The sequence below is a fragment of the Rousettus aegyptiacus genome, unplaced genomic scaffold, assembly GCF_014176215.1.
Source record: "Rousettus aegyptiacus isolate mRouAeg1 unplaced genomic scaffold, mRouAeg1.p scaffold_m13_p_11, whole genome shotgun sequence".
Lineage (NCBI taxonomy): Eukaryota > Metazoa > Chordata > Mammalia > Chiroptera > Pteropodidae > Rousettus > Rousettus aegyptiacus.
In genome coordinates, this window is record NW_023416286.1 from 40,773,941 (window position 1) to 40,788,306 (window position 14,366).

Sequence of the window (14,366 nt, forward strand, 5' to 3'; positions counted from 1 at the left end):
AATGTTAGTCCATTCAAAGCAACAAGAACACCTCTCATGGCCCTGGACTTTTTTTTTTTTTTTTTGGCACATTCAGCATATTTCCTTAAGGAGGGTGGTTTTCTATGAATATATTATTTAGGACGTTCTAGACCTATGTTTCTATTTCTCACAAAGCAGTATTCAAAGTTTCTAATCCAAATTGAACATCAGAGTATTGTAAAAACAAGTACTGATAGTCATATAAATTCTTCCGTGTTAAACTTTACAGATTTAAGGTTGTCACTTCACTGGACATAATGCAGGTGATTCAATCCAAACTATTAAGTTTAATGCTTGGATATAAAAAATCAGATGAATGAACCATAACCTTGCAGCAGTACTTAATAATTACAACTACGTGGATTTCTCAGAGAGCCTTTGGGCAGAAAAGGCTTGCGGGGCTAAGTGCCTGCTGACCTCAGAGGATACAACGGGGCCAGACAAAACCAAAGAATATTGGCTCTCCAGAAGCCCTACAAGCTTTACTGCTGGGATGGGCTGGATTTCATGGAGGTTGTGAACATGTATAAATATTTGTCTTCTGTAATTGAGCATAATTTGAAAGAGTCTTGGAAGGCTGAGAAACAATTTAATTTTCTCTGCACTAGGAGACTTGCCACTGAGTTTTCATTTCCACATCGTTTTTCTTATCCACAAATGACTTTTCTTCTTTATTCCTCCCATCTCTTCACCACCTGTTCCACCAATTTTCTTGCCCTTGTCATTATTGAAATCCCCCAGTTTGTGTGAATACATATTGTACTTGTCTTAACGGCCATGCTGCGTTTGCTCCCAGACATCCAATGTAAGCTCTTTGGGAGAAGGTTTGTGTTCAGCCTTCTTGAACCTCATGTAGAATGTCATGTGCACTGACAAACTTGGCATGGAGAATAGAGAATAGCTTTTCATTAGGACTTGGTAGATAGGAACTAATGGAGAACTACTGTAGGACAGAAAATCTCACTACTTTTTTGACATCATTTATAGGTCTCCTTCAGCTGGTCAGTCTCTCTGACATCTTCCAACCTGGTGCATGGAAAACCTCTGGTATTGTCATCTTTTTTTCTCTCTCTCTTTCTCTAACTTCAAATCAAGAATCTGGGAGTCAGCATATCCCAACTGATACCCAAGGCGTACTTTACTAAGAAACCTTCCCTTTTCTTCTGGAAAAGGTAGAATTTCCCAGAAGGTACAAGCCTGGGAGGTATTCTGTACAAAGAGTATTTGGCTTCTCAGACACCGACTGCATGAGAAATGTTTTGTAAATGATGTGAGTTCAAGGTTGGCCCCAGAACTATGTGATTAAGAGCCTACGTATGGGAGGACCAACTATATTTTAAATCTTCTTGGTTTCGGTTCTGGAGGCTTACCCTTTATAGAATGCTGTACTGCAGCCCTTATTGCACGTGAAGCCATATATGATGGGTGAATGGAAGGCTATGTGAGTCCTTAGATCTGGTTGCAGTAGCACCCATGAACCTCGATTCAAAGAAAAAAAAAAAAAGAGGCCCACAATGCTAGTCCTCATAAAATCAACAAATTATCATGCCCCTTTTCTTCTCAGGCTTTTTGAAACTGCCACAATTAGGGTTATGCTATTGTTCCCTCCTCAGATTTGAAAACACTCCTCTAGAAGGTAAATAAGTCTGCTTGCGATGCGTTGCTGTGACCTGAGTACCACTTAATTATGGTTTTCTTTATTCCTTGCTGACTATGGAGAGGAGAACTATAACAAGCCATATACCATAAAAGATTATTTTTTAAATCCTACAAAACATAAAGTCAGACTGTCACCTCCCTAGGATAAAAGCAGCTGTCTTTTCAGCATGCTATGTATCTTGGAGAACCCAATGTCTGTCTCCTGCTAGGATATGATTTACATTCTCTCCATCTGCTAGAAACCTAATTATAATGGGAATCAAAATAAAAACATTTCCGGAATTCTTTGAACACCCATAACTTTGCTACACTTTGTCTTCCCATATTATTTTCCACATAATTCCTCTCAGCTCAGTGAGAATCTTGGTGTTTTGTTTTTTTTTGTTTTGGGATTTTGTTTTTGTTTTTTGTTTTGTTTTTTTGAATAAATGAAAGCAAAGATGATTGCCCTGAAAGCACACTAATCACAGTGCTTCTAATTCTATTATTTTTAAATGTTTTGTTGAGCACTATTGGCAGCTGCTACTCAAGTCAACAATAAAACATATTCTTTTGATACTATCTTAAAATCAGATTTTTAAAATGTTTTGCTTGTGTGTGCAGTGGAATAGAAAAAGGAGGATTTTTGTGTATGTGTTGACTCTCATATCTTTCTGCAAGGAAAGATTATTTCTGCAGTGGGCATTACTCTCTTATCTTTCTTCCAGTTACACAAAAAATTTAGCAGTGATACAAGAAAAGACACTTTTCAGTAAATGGTCAGTGTCATTGTGGAGGCGGGTGGGGGCAGTGAGGGGACAGAGAGAGGAAAAGCTTAACAAAGATTCAAATCCACTACAGAAAATGTAGGTTTGTTTAAGAGCTGGTCCTTGAATTCAGCTCTGTCTGGCTCTGCAGTCCAAGAACTTATAATGCTCTTATATTAGAATTTACATTTTTAGTTTTAGAAAACAAAAAGTTCTAGTTACCTTAGGCAAAACTACCTTAGTCAGTGAAAACCTGATAACCACAGAACCTCTTGTTAAACTTTGATTGGAGAAGGTAGTGCAAAGTAAATATAAATATTTACCAGTTTGGAAGAGAGACTTCTTTTGAGGCCTATCAACATGAGAATGAAGAGAGTATACAAGGCAATAGATCATGAAAGCCCCTGAGGACCAGGCAGGGGGCTCTTTTGAACATGGCAGGGCTTAAGCGGCCATCCTGGTCACCCCCAAGCGAAGGAATTTTGTAAGGAAAAATGATCTGGTGACATCAGTGCCCCACTCTCGGGATTAGAAGTAAAAGAGAGACCACAATGCTGTTTCCTGAAGAATACCAATCAAGTGCTTTCTGTTCCCCTCTTCAGTGAAGCGCTAAACACCTCATTCACTCTGTATAATAAGAGACTGAAGGCCAGAGGCTGGTGGACTAGCTTACTGCAGTTAGCTATAATGAGGCGAGAGAAGAGGATCATTAATGGACATAGGAATATCGTAGAAGAATGACCATGAGAGTGAGATGGTGATCATCAGTTTTCAAAAGGTAGAGTTGCCCAAGAAAGTAAAGGCCCAATAAAATGATTTGTAGTGATTGGGAATATAAGGCCAGTGATGGATAAAAATGAAGTAAATACCAGAGGAATAGCTATTGGAGCTCTCCACAGAGATGTCAATTGTACATGTGAGAGCAGATGGGACCTTGTAGAGTTCAGCAGGCAGAGAGAGAAGTGTTAGAGGCTGAGGTATGAAGTGAAGGTCACACATGCTTTACAAAACAGAAGAGGCTCAAGAAGAGAAGCATGTAAACGAATCAGACTAGATGAGGAAAAACGGCAAAACTTAAAAATACGTATTATTTCTTTTATCTAGAGCAGAATTAAGTGCAGGTGCAAAGTCATTTTTCAGTGATTTAGGGAAAATATCTTCCTGTAAAGGTTTCTGGGAGGTCCTATCAATCAGAAGTACCCTCTGCTGCCATGTCCACTAACAGGAGGGAAAGAAAGAGATCTTAAGTAAAATACACTATATAGGAAGAAAATGGGAAAGAGGCGCCATTAAATAGACCTGTGCTGTCTTGCTGGTGGTATAAGATATGCCCCAGCCAAGAGCTTCCTTAGTGACCATTAGGTTAGTTCTTCTCTGTGTTTTCCCTAGAATAGGACAGTTACCCTGTGGAATGCACTAATGGCACCTTTCAGTGTTGTCAAACTTACATCAGTTTCTAAGAGAACTTTTTCAAATCCACTGGAGTTTCATTAGAGAATTGTCTTGGTCAAGAAAAGAAAAACCTCTCAAGATATTTCAAAGGAGAAATACAATCGAGGGAGTTATGTGTTTACAGAATCTTTAGAAAGCCGTCAGAGTCAGAGAGAGCCACTGATGACATCAGGAAACCAGCAAATTTGGGAATTTCAGGAAACAGCACTGTGGCAGATGGTTCTCAGGGGATGTCCAGAAGCCCCTGCAAACCTCTCATGTGCTGATGGCTGAAGCCGTTGGGCCTGTTGGCTATGTGCGAGGGGCACTGAAGGCTTCGGCCCCTCCTCTGCTGTCCCAGCCTAGCACAAGCGCCTCACTGACAGAATGGAAACGTGAACTCCCTCCGGGGCAGTCAGTCTGAAATGTAGTGTTCAGGCCTGCAGCCCCAGCCTTGCAGGGGAGAGCCGACAATGGCAAAGACAGTGTTGCATCCTGACAGCCCTCGTCTTGCACAAGAAAGTCAAGAAACACTACATACTGTCACACACATAGACTTCGAGTCCTTGTTTCTGCTTCTTGAGCCAAAGGTCCATTGCCTTTCCCTTGATTCAAGATTAAGAACAAACAAAAAAACAAATCCCTTATATTTATTAATGGGGTATGTGTTAGGAGTTAACACCTGAGTTTGTTCTTTCATACTCCCTAAAGTTGACTCTGCTCTTTTAAAGTAAAGAACAATCTAAAGTCCATCCTTCCTTGCTGCCCTGCTCCCTGGCCCCCGCCAAGAAGGATCCAAAATCAAGATGTGTGAGACTTCCTATGGAGAAAATTAGGAAACATGCAAGTATGTACAGTGGAGCTCAGGAGAAACTAAGTAATTCATAGTTCCTTCAAGTGAGTAGACTGAATTTTAATCATGGCCTTTGGTCTTATAACACTTGCTGGCTTCACCACCAATTGCACTTCACAGTATCAAACTTCCAGACTTGTACACCTTTCATTAATATTAAAGAAAACAGTATTTATGGCAACAGGAAAAAATGCAAATTAATGGGAGGAGAAAAAGAGAAAAGTGACTACTAGAGGCTAGACATACATGGTCATTGCCAAGGACCCAGCCCAATTTCATAAGGAATGAAAGACTTTTAGGTAGATGAAATAATATCAATTTCTGATTACCATCTGACCTCAGAGGTCAGAATGGCCGACCTCTACTTCAAATTACTGTAAAGCCACACACCTGAGCACAGTCCCCTCGGCAGCAAGCACTAACTGATATTGGGGAAAAGAGTGATCTATATAGATTTTAAATTCCCCCTTCATTTAGGAAAAATTGCTTTTGCTACTCAATTGTAAGTCCCTTGAGAGTGGGGAACTGAGCCTAATTTCTATTTCTTATTGTTTATATAATACAGAATCTTGTCATTAGCAGACGCCATATACAGAATTGTGGAATGGATGAATTAACATAAGGAGTTAGCAAACTAGACTGCTCTGGGCTGTCCCAATGTGTTATCTCTCTCTCTGGGATGAATGTGTATGATTTTACAGTAGGCATACTTTTTAGGCTGAATACAGCAGCAATATTGTGTTCTATTTACACAACTCAACATGATTTTGTGGGGACAAGTTCTGATCAGTTTTTCAGCAAAATTTTCATTTCAGGCTTAGGTAGAGGGATGGACCACAGGAGTGCTCTTAGAATTTTTTTTTTATTGGAAAACATGATTCTTGTTTGATGACATTCTTCCTAATTGTGTGTGTGTGTGTGTGTGTGTCAACAAGTGAAATCTGAGCTCTTGCAGTGTGGTCTTGGAATTCAGATGTTATAAACTGAAATTGACATTAATTATTTTTGTGCTACTTGGCATATGCTGGAACATTAATTCTACAACAATTCCACCACATTGCTTAGACAGTTATCTCTGCTGTGATCTTTGTCATCATCACCATAATTATTGCTATTAAGTCTCTCCTGGTCTCCACTCATCTCAGTGGGGCTCTGCACACCATGGCCCTCTTCTCTCCCCTATCTCCCTGCAGGAAGTCCCGTTCTCCCGCGTGTGGTGCAGTAACCGGCAGCCCCTGCACTGTGCCTTCTCCCTGGAGCGCTACACGCCCACCACCACCCAGCTGTCCTGCAAAATCTGCATCCGGCAGCTCAAAGGCCATGAACAGATCCTCCAAGTGCAGACATCAATCCTAGAGGTGAGTACTCAGTCTCCAGGTCACTTGACCCCGTTTCCAAATGACAATAAGAATAATATACCTATCACAATCATGCTGCACAAAGCACAAAAGAGCTTCAAAATGCACTCATTCCTTTAATTCTCATTAGTGATTGGACAAATCATTTTATTTGGCTTTTACTTTTTCTGCAACTCTGCATTCTGAAAACTGGTTATCACTATCTCACTCTCATTGTCATTCTTCAACTCTTAATCCTCATTACTGGTGAGGGGAAAAACTTTTTCTCAGGCTGCAGATTAAAGTTAGTTTCCCACTGGGCAGGGGAACTCAACCCATCAGAACTTAGGCTCTGCGAAGAGACCTTTGGGGAAGGAACTGGTAGAGGGCTTTTTATACACAAAATCACAATAGTCGAAGGTAGGCCTGGAATATTAGCTAAAATTATTAGCTGGCAGTACAATAAACACACATTCCATAAAGAGACACAAGGTTAGCACTGGGCAATTTTCTGCTGGTTCTGACTAGTTTCCAGAAGTCAGTTGCCCCACATGTGTCATCTTCAGGGTCCTGGCTCCTTGTTGTCTTACAATTCCTCAGACCTTCCACATCTCCATTTCCGTCAAACATAGAGGGTCATCAATAACAATAATATAAGAGAATTAACCTCATTCTACAAAGTAAGGAAATGGAAGTGGAACGAGGAAAAGGACCTCATCCAAGGTCATATCACTATTGAAGGGCAGCGATAGAATGGGAGTCACAGGAGAATTCACCTGGGAACTTGTAAAAAGATACCTGATTTCTGCCATGATTCTAATTGACCTCATGGCTCTGGACTTGAATTTATAAAGAGAAGACAATGGCATTCCCTCCTGAATGGTTGAGGGTAGAAGGTAGAGAGAGTTCCTGAGGGGTGAATCAGAGGAGGCGTGTGCTGCTTCTGTTAAAGTAATTCCTGGCTGGTTAGAAAAGCAAGAGTATTTCATTGTTCACCTGTAGAATGTGTGTGTGTGTGTGTGTGTGTGTGTGTGTGTGTGTATGTATACATACAGACACATATCTACATACATACATATTTATGTAATATATAAATAAAATTTATTTTGGCTTGACAGATTTAACACTTTATATACATATAACTCAATTTCAGTGTTCTTTTTTCTTTGAAAACATGTAGCCTTAGAGCATTATCCCTTCCCTCTATTCCTATGTTAATGTATGGTTTATGCAAAATGAATATCGATAATTCCCCAAATAGTTTTTCTGAAGAGTGGTTGGCTTTCCAAAGGACAGTGCCCCAAAATTGATAGCTGTCTTAACTGACATGTTTATACAGTATTTGCATTCATTATTGCTAATTAGCATTATGTGCAAAAGCAGTTTTGATGGGGAAGGTATATTCAGAAACCTAGAGTAGGATATTTTTAGAGTCCCTTTCTTGAACAGTCATGGCATATTTAACAATACATTTCAAAGTAAAATAAAAATTGTAGGGAAGTTTTAAAATAAAAACAGGGAAATCTTAGATTTTCCTTCTGTTATGCTGAAGCAAGCAGGAAAAGGCGGAACATAAGGATGCCTCTGATGAAAATTGCCCTAAATGTCTGTTAATAGGTCAACAAAAGAACTCCAAGTTTAAAAGGTTTTCATTTTTTAAGGCACTCGGATATTGAAGATCAACTTCTGCTATTACAGGATATTCATATAAAAGGAATCTGATAGTGTTCATGTATCCTGGTAGCTTTGCTCATTGCTTAAACAAATTTTTGAAGTGCATGAAAGGAAAGTGAGCTAATAAACATAATCTTACCCTTTATTCTCCGATTCCTTCTCTAATGCTTCACAAAGTTTGCAGTGACTTTGAAATGGCTTGAAGATAACATCACAGTATCTCTTGATAAAAAGGAGGCAAGTATGAGAACAATATTTAGATAGTCAGTGTTGGACTACAGTCATCTGATTTGTGGACTATTGCATTTTAGAAGTTTTATGGACCCTTTTGGTCCTATGGGGATTATTTTATTAATTGCTTTAAGTGTTACTGCTAGAATTTGGCCCAGTGTATTTCATCTCTTTAGAATAAACTATACTTCTTAGGCAAATCTAATTATTTTCTATATCAGAAGAAAATTAATAACTTTTAAAAGGCACTATGTTTCAGGTACCATTTCACGTGCTTTCATATATAACCATCACAACTCTGGATTAGTTTTATACGATAACAATTTTATACGATACAACAGTCTCAAGGAAGTCAAACTTCTTGTCCAAGATCATAGAGCTAATAAGATGGGTAGCCAGAGTTCCCAGCTAAAATACCTGACTTCAAAATCAAAGTCTGGATTTCCATACTACACTACTTCAGGATCCCAGTAAAGGAGGTCTAATTTATTGGTCCTAACTGTAGGCCTTGTCTGTAATATAAGCCTTCTCTTTGGGAGCTTAGGCACTAGTGACAAACATCACAACACCGGCAATTGTCTGAGTGGGAAAGTACATGAAAATTGAGATTTTTTTCCTTAAGACTGTAGGAAGATAAGATGTAATTATTTGTGTCATAGGCTAGAATCATTCTATCAATCTTCAAGAGAAGACTAGACGTCCTACATATAGATCTGCCTGCCAGGAGGCATCTTTATCGAATATTAACTCAAGGTCCTTCAAACCCTAGGATTGTCTCACTCCTGAGAAGAACATACATCTGATGATATATCTGGTGAATAAAAACCATCCTCTTCTCCCTAAAAATGCCCTGTTTTTCATTCAATAAACTTTTGAAGCTTGCAATAGATATCATTGAAATATATTTTTAATGCCTCCCCTCACCCCCCAAAAAATTACTACATAGTTGGGCTCAGAGCTCTCACTTCCTACATTAGTAAATTTGTCTTAGTGTCACTATTCATAAATTTAATAGAACCATGAGAAGTAAAAGACATTATATACATTTTAAATATCTAAATCAATGCAATGATTGTTCTTATTGAAGGCATTTGACTCCTTATGTTCATCCCCACATCTATCATATTCCACCAGAAAAAATCATTCATATCACCCTCACACTTAAAAATTATTTTAGTTATCAATATATCTTTTCTGTGCTTTAGAGTGGTCATTATTGTGTCAATCTTTAGAAGCAGGTTTGTTCTTAAATTTAACTCAACTGAATTACCTAATGATTATCACCAATTGATACTCTATAAATCATCAGTAACAATCTAAAAATTGTGGATAAAAGCAAAATAAATTTGCTAAATTGAAGAAAAAAGGATAATCTCCAAGTCGTTTATTCATCATTCTTTATTAATGTAACATTATTGAAAAATCTATTTTGGTAGTAACAACTTAAATGGGAATCTTGCATTAACAATTTTCCCTTCAAGCAATTTCTCTTATCTTTCTTCTAAAAGTGGGGAAAGTTGGAGATGATTTGTCTGTTACAAAATACACAGAATACTTGGAATTTCTCATTGATTTACAACTCCCAAGCTAAGCAGGTAGCAGCTGCTTATCTCAGATGTGCAGAGCATGAAACTCTACTGTTCCTCTGAATATTTAATTTAAACAATCAGAAAATGTGATATATCTACAGGATTCTAATTACTTGGCCCAGATGTCTTTCAGAATGCATCATAAATGTTACATAAAGTGTCATCCTTATACATGGAAAATATTTAAATTTGGAGCTTTATGAGGGAAATAGGGGCCCACTAATTAAACTGTAGTAAATAGAAAAAATATTTTTAGAATTAGTCTCATATGTTTTATTTGCCTTCAAGTTGTACCGCTTTATTCAATTTTTTTATGAAGACTGTGTATCAAGATGGTCTTTATTATGCCAACAGTAAAGACAGCACTTAATGCACTTGGTCAACTCATAGATGCTGTGAGGGGTTCCAGAAGCTAGTTCTGTCTACTACAGTCCTTCGGCAAAGACACTTTCATTGTTTTCAGTTTCATTGGCCAGCCGCCTTTTCATGTGTTAACATGCTTTGGTGCCATTTTACAATAACTACCATGTTATCTTGCAGAATTCTTTTTTTCCTTTCTCTCTGGTTTTTACCATTCTTTTTTAAGGGCACTGGCCTGCCTTAAGTCAGGTAATATTTAAGGAAACCATTCCTACTTGATTTGCATTGTCAAAGCCTAGACAAAATTTTACAAACCATGATAAAAAAAAAAAAAAGGCAATATATCTTATAACCTATTTTATGCAGTGAGAAGCCCGAGTTGGTTTATTTTATAACTATCTAATATATCAGAATTCCTCACTTAGTGTGAGCTAAGCACTTATCCACTCAATTTCTATTCAATCAATAACTACCCATCCTTCAAGGCCAATTCAAATGCCTCCTCCCTTCCTCCTTTAATCCCTGAAGCATAATACTAATATCGCGAAGAGCATTTTTCTTAACCACTCTACTCTGGATTTTTTCATACCTGTCTTGCTTGAAGTAGGGTGCTATAGTGAAATGAGTCCTGGTGGAAGTATCAGAATATCAGAATTCTAGTTTCAGCTATGTCGCAAACTACCTGGGTGACTTTTACCAAACTTCATAATCTCTGTGGAGTACATAAAAAAATGCCAAAACACTGATTAGAAAATCGAGCCTGAGAGCGGCCATGTAGCACCCAAAGTCGCTCAGCTACAACTGTAAACTCCTACTCTGACTCTGAAAACCATGCTTTTTCTATTGCCCCATGCTAACCTCAAATACTGGAAGAATTTTGATGAGCACTGTTTTATAGTATTCCTGGGAAAGGAACTAAAACCAGTGAGTAGAATCTGTTTAATATAACATGGGCTCTAATTTTCCAAAAAGATGTAATATGCAGCATTTCGCGGATGTAACTGACCATGGGACTGCTCTTTCTTGGAACTTCTTCTGAGTTGCCCTTTTGGAAATGCTGGGTTAAGGCACTGTTTCCAAAGTACTACCCTCAACATGTAACCTTGTTAAATGGTTACAAAAAGACAAAACACATTATCAGTCATTGATAATATCTCTGCACGAATCAGTTTCCTCAAACTTCAGAGAATGTAACACTCAAACATTCACCAACTCTGAAGGCTTATAACTGTGGGAACCTGGGCACTAGCCAGAAAGGGCCACCATGGCTGTGGTGCCCTCGGGAGGAAGACATGTCATGATTTGAAAAATCAGGGAAGGATCACAGGACAGTTCAGGAAAAGTGTGTGTTGACTTAAAAGACAGCTCAAGATAATAAGTTCCTAACACAAAGGATAGTTTCTCAGGGCTTAAATAGTCCTAAGTAGTTCCTTAACTCAATCTCAAATTTGGTGTTTTAATTTCCCTCTGTATTAGGTATTTTTGGGTTTGTTTGTTTGTTTGTTTTTACTGTATAACAAATTTATCCCAAATTTAACAGCATAAAACAGCTCCCATTTATGGTCTCACATTTTTTGTAGATCAAAAGTCTAGGCATGGCGGTCTCACAAGACTAAGATCAAGGTAATGGCTGGGAACATGTTCTCAGCTGGAGCTCAGAGTCCTTTTTTAAGCTTATTTAGATTGTTGACAAAACTCAGTTTCTTGCAGCTATGGAGACTAACGTCCCCATTTTCTTGCTGGCTGTTAGATAGGGGTCAATTTCAGCTCCTAGGAGGCATGCTCAGGTCTAGCCTCATTTCCCATCCCCAATCCCATAGGTAGTTCATAAAATGGCTGTTGTTTTCTCCCATGCCAGCAACAGAGATACCTCCAGATAAGAACTACCTCTCCTTCTCTTTTAAAGGCCAACTGATTAGGTCACGCCCACCCAGGAAAATCTTATCTTGATTAATTCATAGTCAACTCTTTAGGAACTTTACTTACATCTGCAGAATCCCTTTTGTCTTGTAATATATCATAATCATGGAGTGATTCAATCAAATACTTTTTAAGGCCTTAAAATTCTGTTAGTTCACATAAACCCATCAGTAACCACTCCAGTCTGATCAATTTCTATATGATTTCATGATGGATATGATGGCCTAATTACCATGATATACTGAAATAGCAAATCCTCATTGGAAAGCACTAAGTCAGAAGCAGTGAGGAAGAAGAGAGGAACTTGTCACTATATTGCTTCTGATTCAGTACTGACAGCAGGCAGAAACCTTCCAGCCTATATCTCTCCACAGACTGTTCTAAATCTCATCACTGACTCACAGCTGGCTCATATTTACCAATGCATTCAATTCTGAAACGAGACTGAAATACTTACTGTAGAATCACACAACTTTAGGACTGAGAAAAACAGATACTTTAAGATAATCAACATACAATCAGTTCCCCTTCGTAGCTTCTCTGACAAGTGGCATCCCAGCCAGCTTCTTCGATAAGTCCATTTATCTTTGGTCAGTTCTGTCATAGTGTCATTCCTTACAGTGAACTGAAATCTGTCATTTGGTAGCTTCTTCCTCTTGATTCTAGATCTACCACAAAAAACTAAAAAAAAAAAAAAGGTCTAATTCTGCTCTCACCTGGTATCTCCTTAGATGCAGGAAGCCAATGACTGTGATTGTGACTCCCTAAGTGGAAGAGGCTGTTGTGAATCTCCAGTGCATGATCTACTAGGCTGAGAAGTTACTTAGTATTTTAAAGAGAGAGGAAAGCATTTTGTGCATGTGTGTTAACAGATTTTCTTAAGTAAGAATGTTGATCAGTAATGATTCCATTTAGATCTGATCGTGCTTATCCTAATGTTTTCAGAGTGAAAGAGAAACCATCACTTTCTTTGCACAAGAGGACAGCACTTTCCCTGCACAGACTGGCCCCAAAGCCTTCAAAATTCCCTACTCCATCAGACAGCGGATTTGTGCTACCTTTGATACCCCCAATGCCAAAGGCAAGGACTGGCAGATGTTAGCACAGAAAAACAGCATCAACAGGTAATTGGAGGCAACTTCTGAAAGAGGATTTTATTCAAAGGGCTTTGAAAACTGAAGTGGGTCGGCTGTATCCTTGTCATTACCAGACTCTGATATTTTTGATTCCTCCAGCCACAGTTTATGTGAGGTTCAGCTAAGTAAGTGGGAACAGAGCAAGAACATGACATTCTGTATGGCATTTCCTGCTGCCACACTCTACCTTTGGGGACATTACAGAAAAACCCTACCATGGTTCGGATCCTACCTCCAGGATTGCTAACCGGGCCGCCCAAATAGGGAAGCAGGGAGGGGGGAGGTGTTGAACTATGTCATCTCCTGCTTAAAGGCATCCCAGCACAGTCTTGAGCCAGAGATACAACAGAAATTTTCACACCTTCTCTCTACCATCAGGTAACCTTAAGTGTTATTTAACCCTTAATAGGGACATGCTCCGCCTGCAGAAGTGAGTGCCTCAATATAAAAAGGAAGTTTGAGGATAACTTACATTTGAAGGCAGAGGGCATCAAACAATCAAAAGTGCCTAGGCATCGTGAATGAGTCTGCTGTTTAAACTGACACTGCTCAATGCTGTGCTAACATTGTAGATAAAAATAGAAAAGAAATTCAGAATGGACTTTATTAGGAAAAAAAAAAAAAAAAAGAGGGGGGCAATGCTACCCGGAGCATCATTGATGGGCAGGAGGGTTTTAGCTCCACTTGACAGATAAATAGTACAGGGAGAAGGCATTGAAAAACTATATCTCCTCTTTCACTAACCAGCCTCACGTGCTTCAGAATGAAAAGAACAAATTTTGCCAAAACCATCTTACTTTCCTTTCTTCGATACTATTTTTTCTTTTGAAGCAAAGTTTTATTATTTTCTTCTTGTTTGACTTACTCTGTCATTTTCACTTTTTGTTCTTAATTTTCACAGACATCTTACCTGACTCTTACTTCTCTGAAAGGGAGGGTTGATGTCTGCCAAAAAAAGAATAGAGTACTGTTCTCCAAAAGGGATCCAGAATCTAACAAAGGACCCAACCAGAAAGCAGTCAGGCTCAGAAAGGAAAATCAAGAGAGGAGGCATTGCCGCAACAGAAAACGGAATTTACAGAGATAGGCAGGCCTGAAAAGAATAGATACATTCCTGAAAAGACATATATTAAAAACAAAAGAATACCAAAATGAATGAGTGTACAGGGGAAAAAAATAATTTGAATATTTCCCAGCAGCTTTGAAAAGTGAGATGTCTCATTTGTAACATATGAACACCATGACTACAAGTTCATTTTCTGATCAGCATTGGAACAAGAATGAAAAACTAACCCAAAGAACAGTTTAGTTTAAAACTGTTAGGCAGGAATTCAAAAGATCTGCAGGGCACTCCTTTTATAACCGACACCAGTCTGCGTCAATACATCACTTGTCACCCCTATTTTTTC

General features: G+C 38.6%; 1 protein-coding gene across 12 annotated transcripts in view; it reads left to right on the plus strand.

Moving 5' to 3' along the window:
• Positions 1-14,366, plus strand: part of UNC5D (unc-5 netrin receptor D) — a 472,257-nt gene that overhangs the window by 441,760 nt on the left and 16,131 nt on the right. For 11 of the 12 annotated variants that reach the window (XM_016128798.2, XM_016128802.2, XM_016128799.2 and 8 more), the window contains 2 exons: positions 5,904-6,068; positions 12,767-12,945. In XM_016128798.2, coding sequence (XP_015984284.1) covers positions 5,904-6,068; positions 12,767-12,945 — 344 coding nt within the window. The remainder of the gene's footprint in view (positions 1-5,903; positions 6,069-12,766; positions 12,946-14,366) is intronic. The other variant, XM_016128809.2, reaches the window with a different exon arrangement.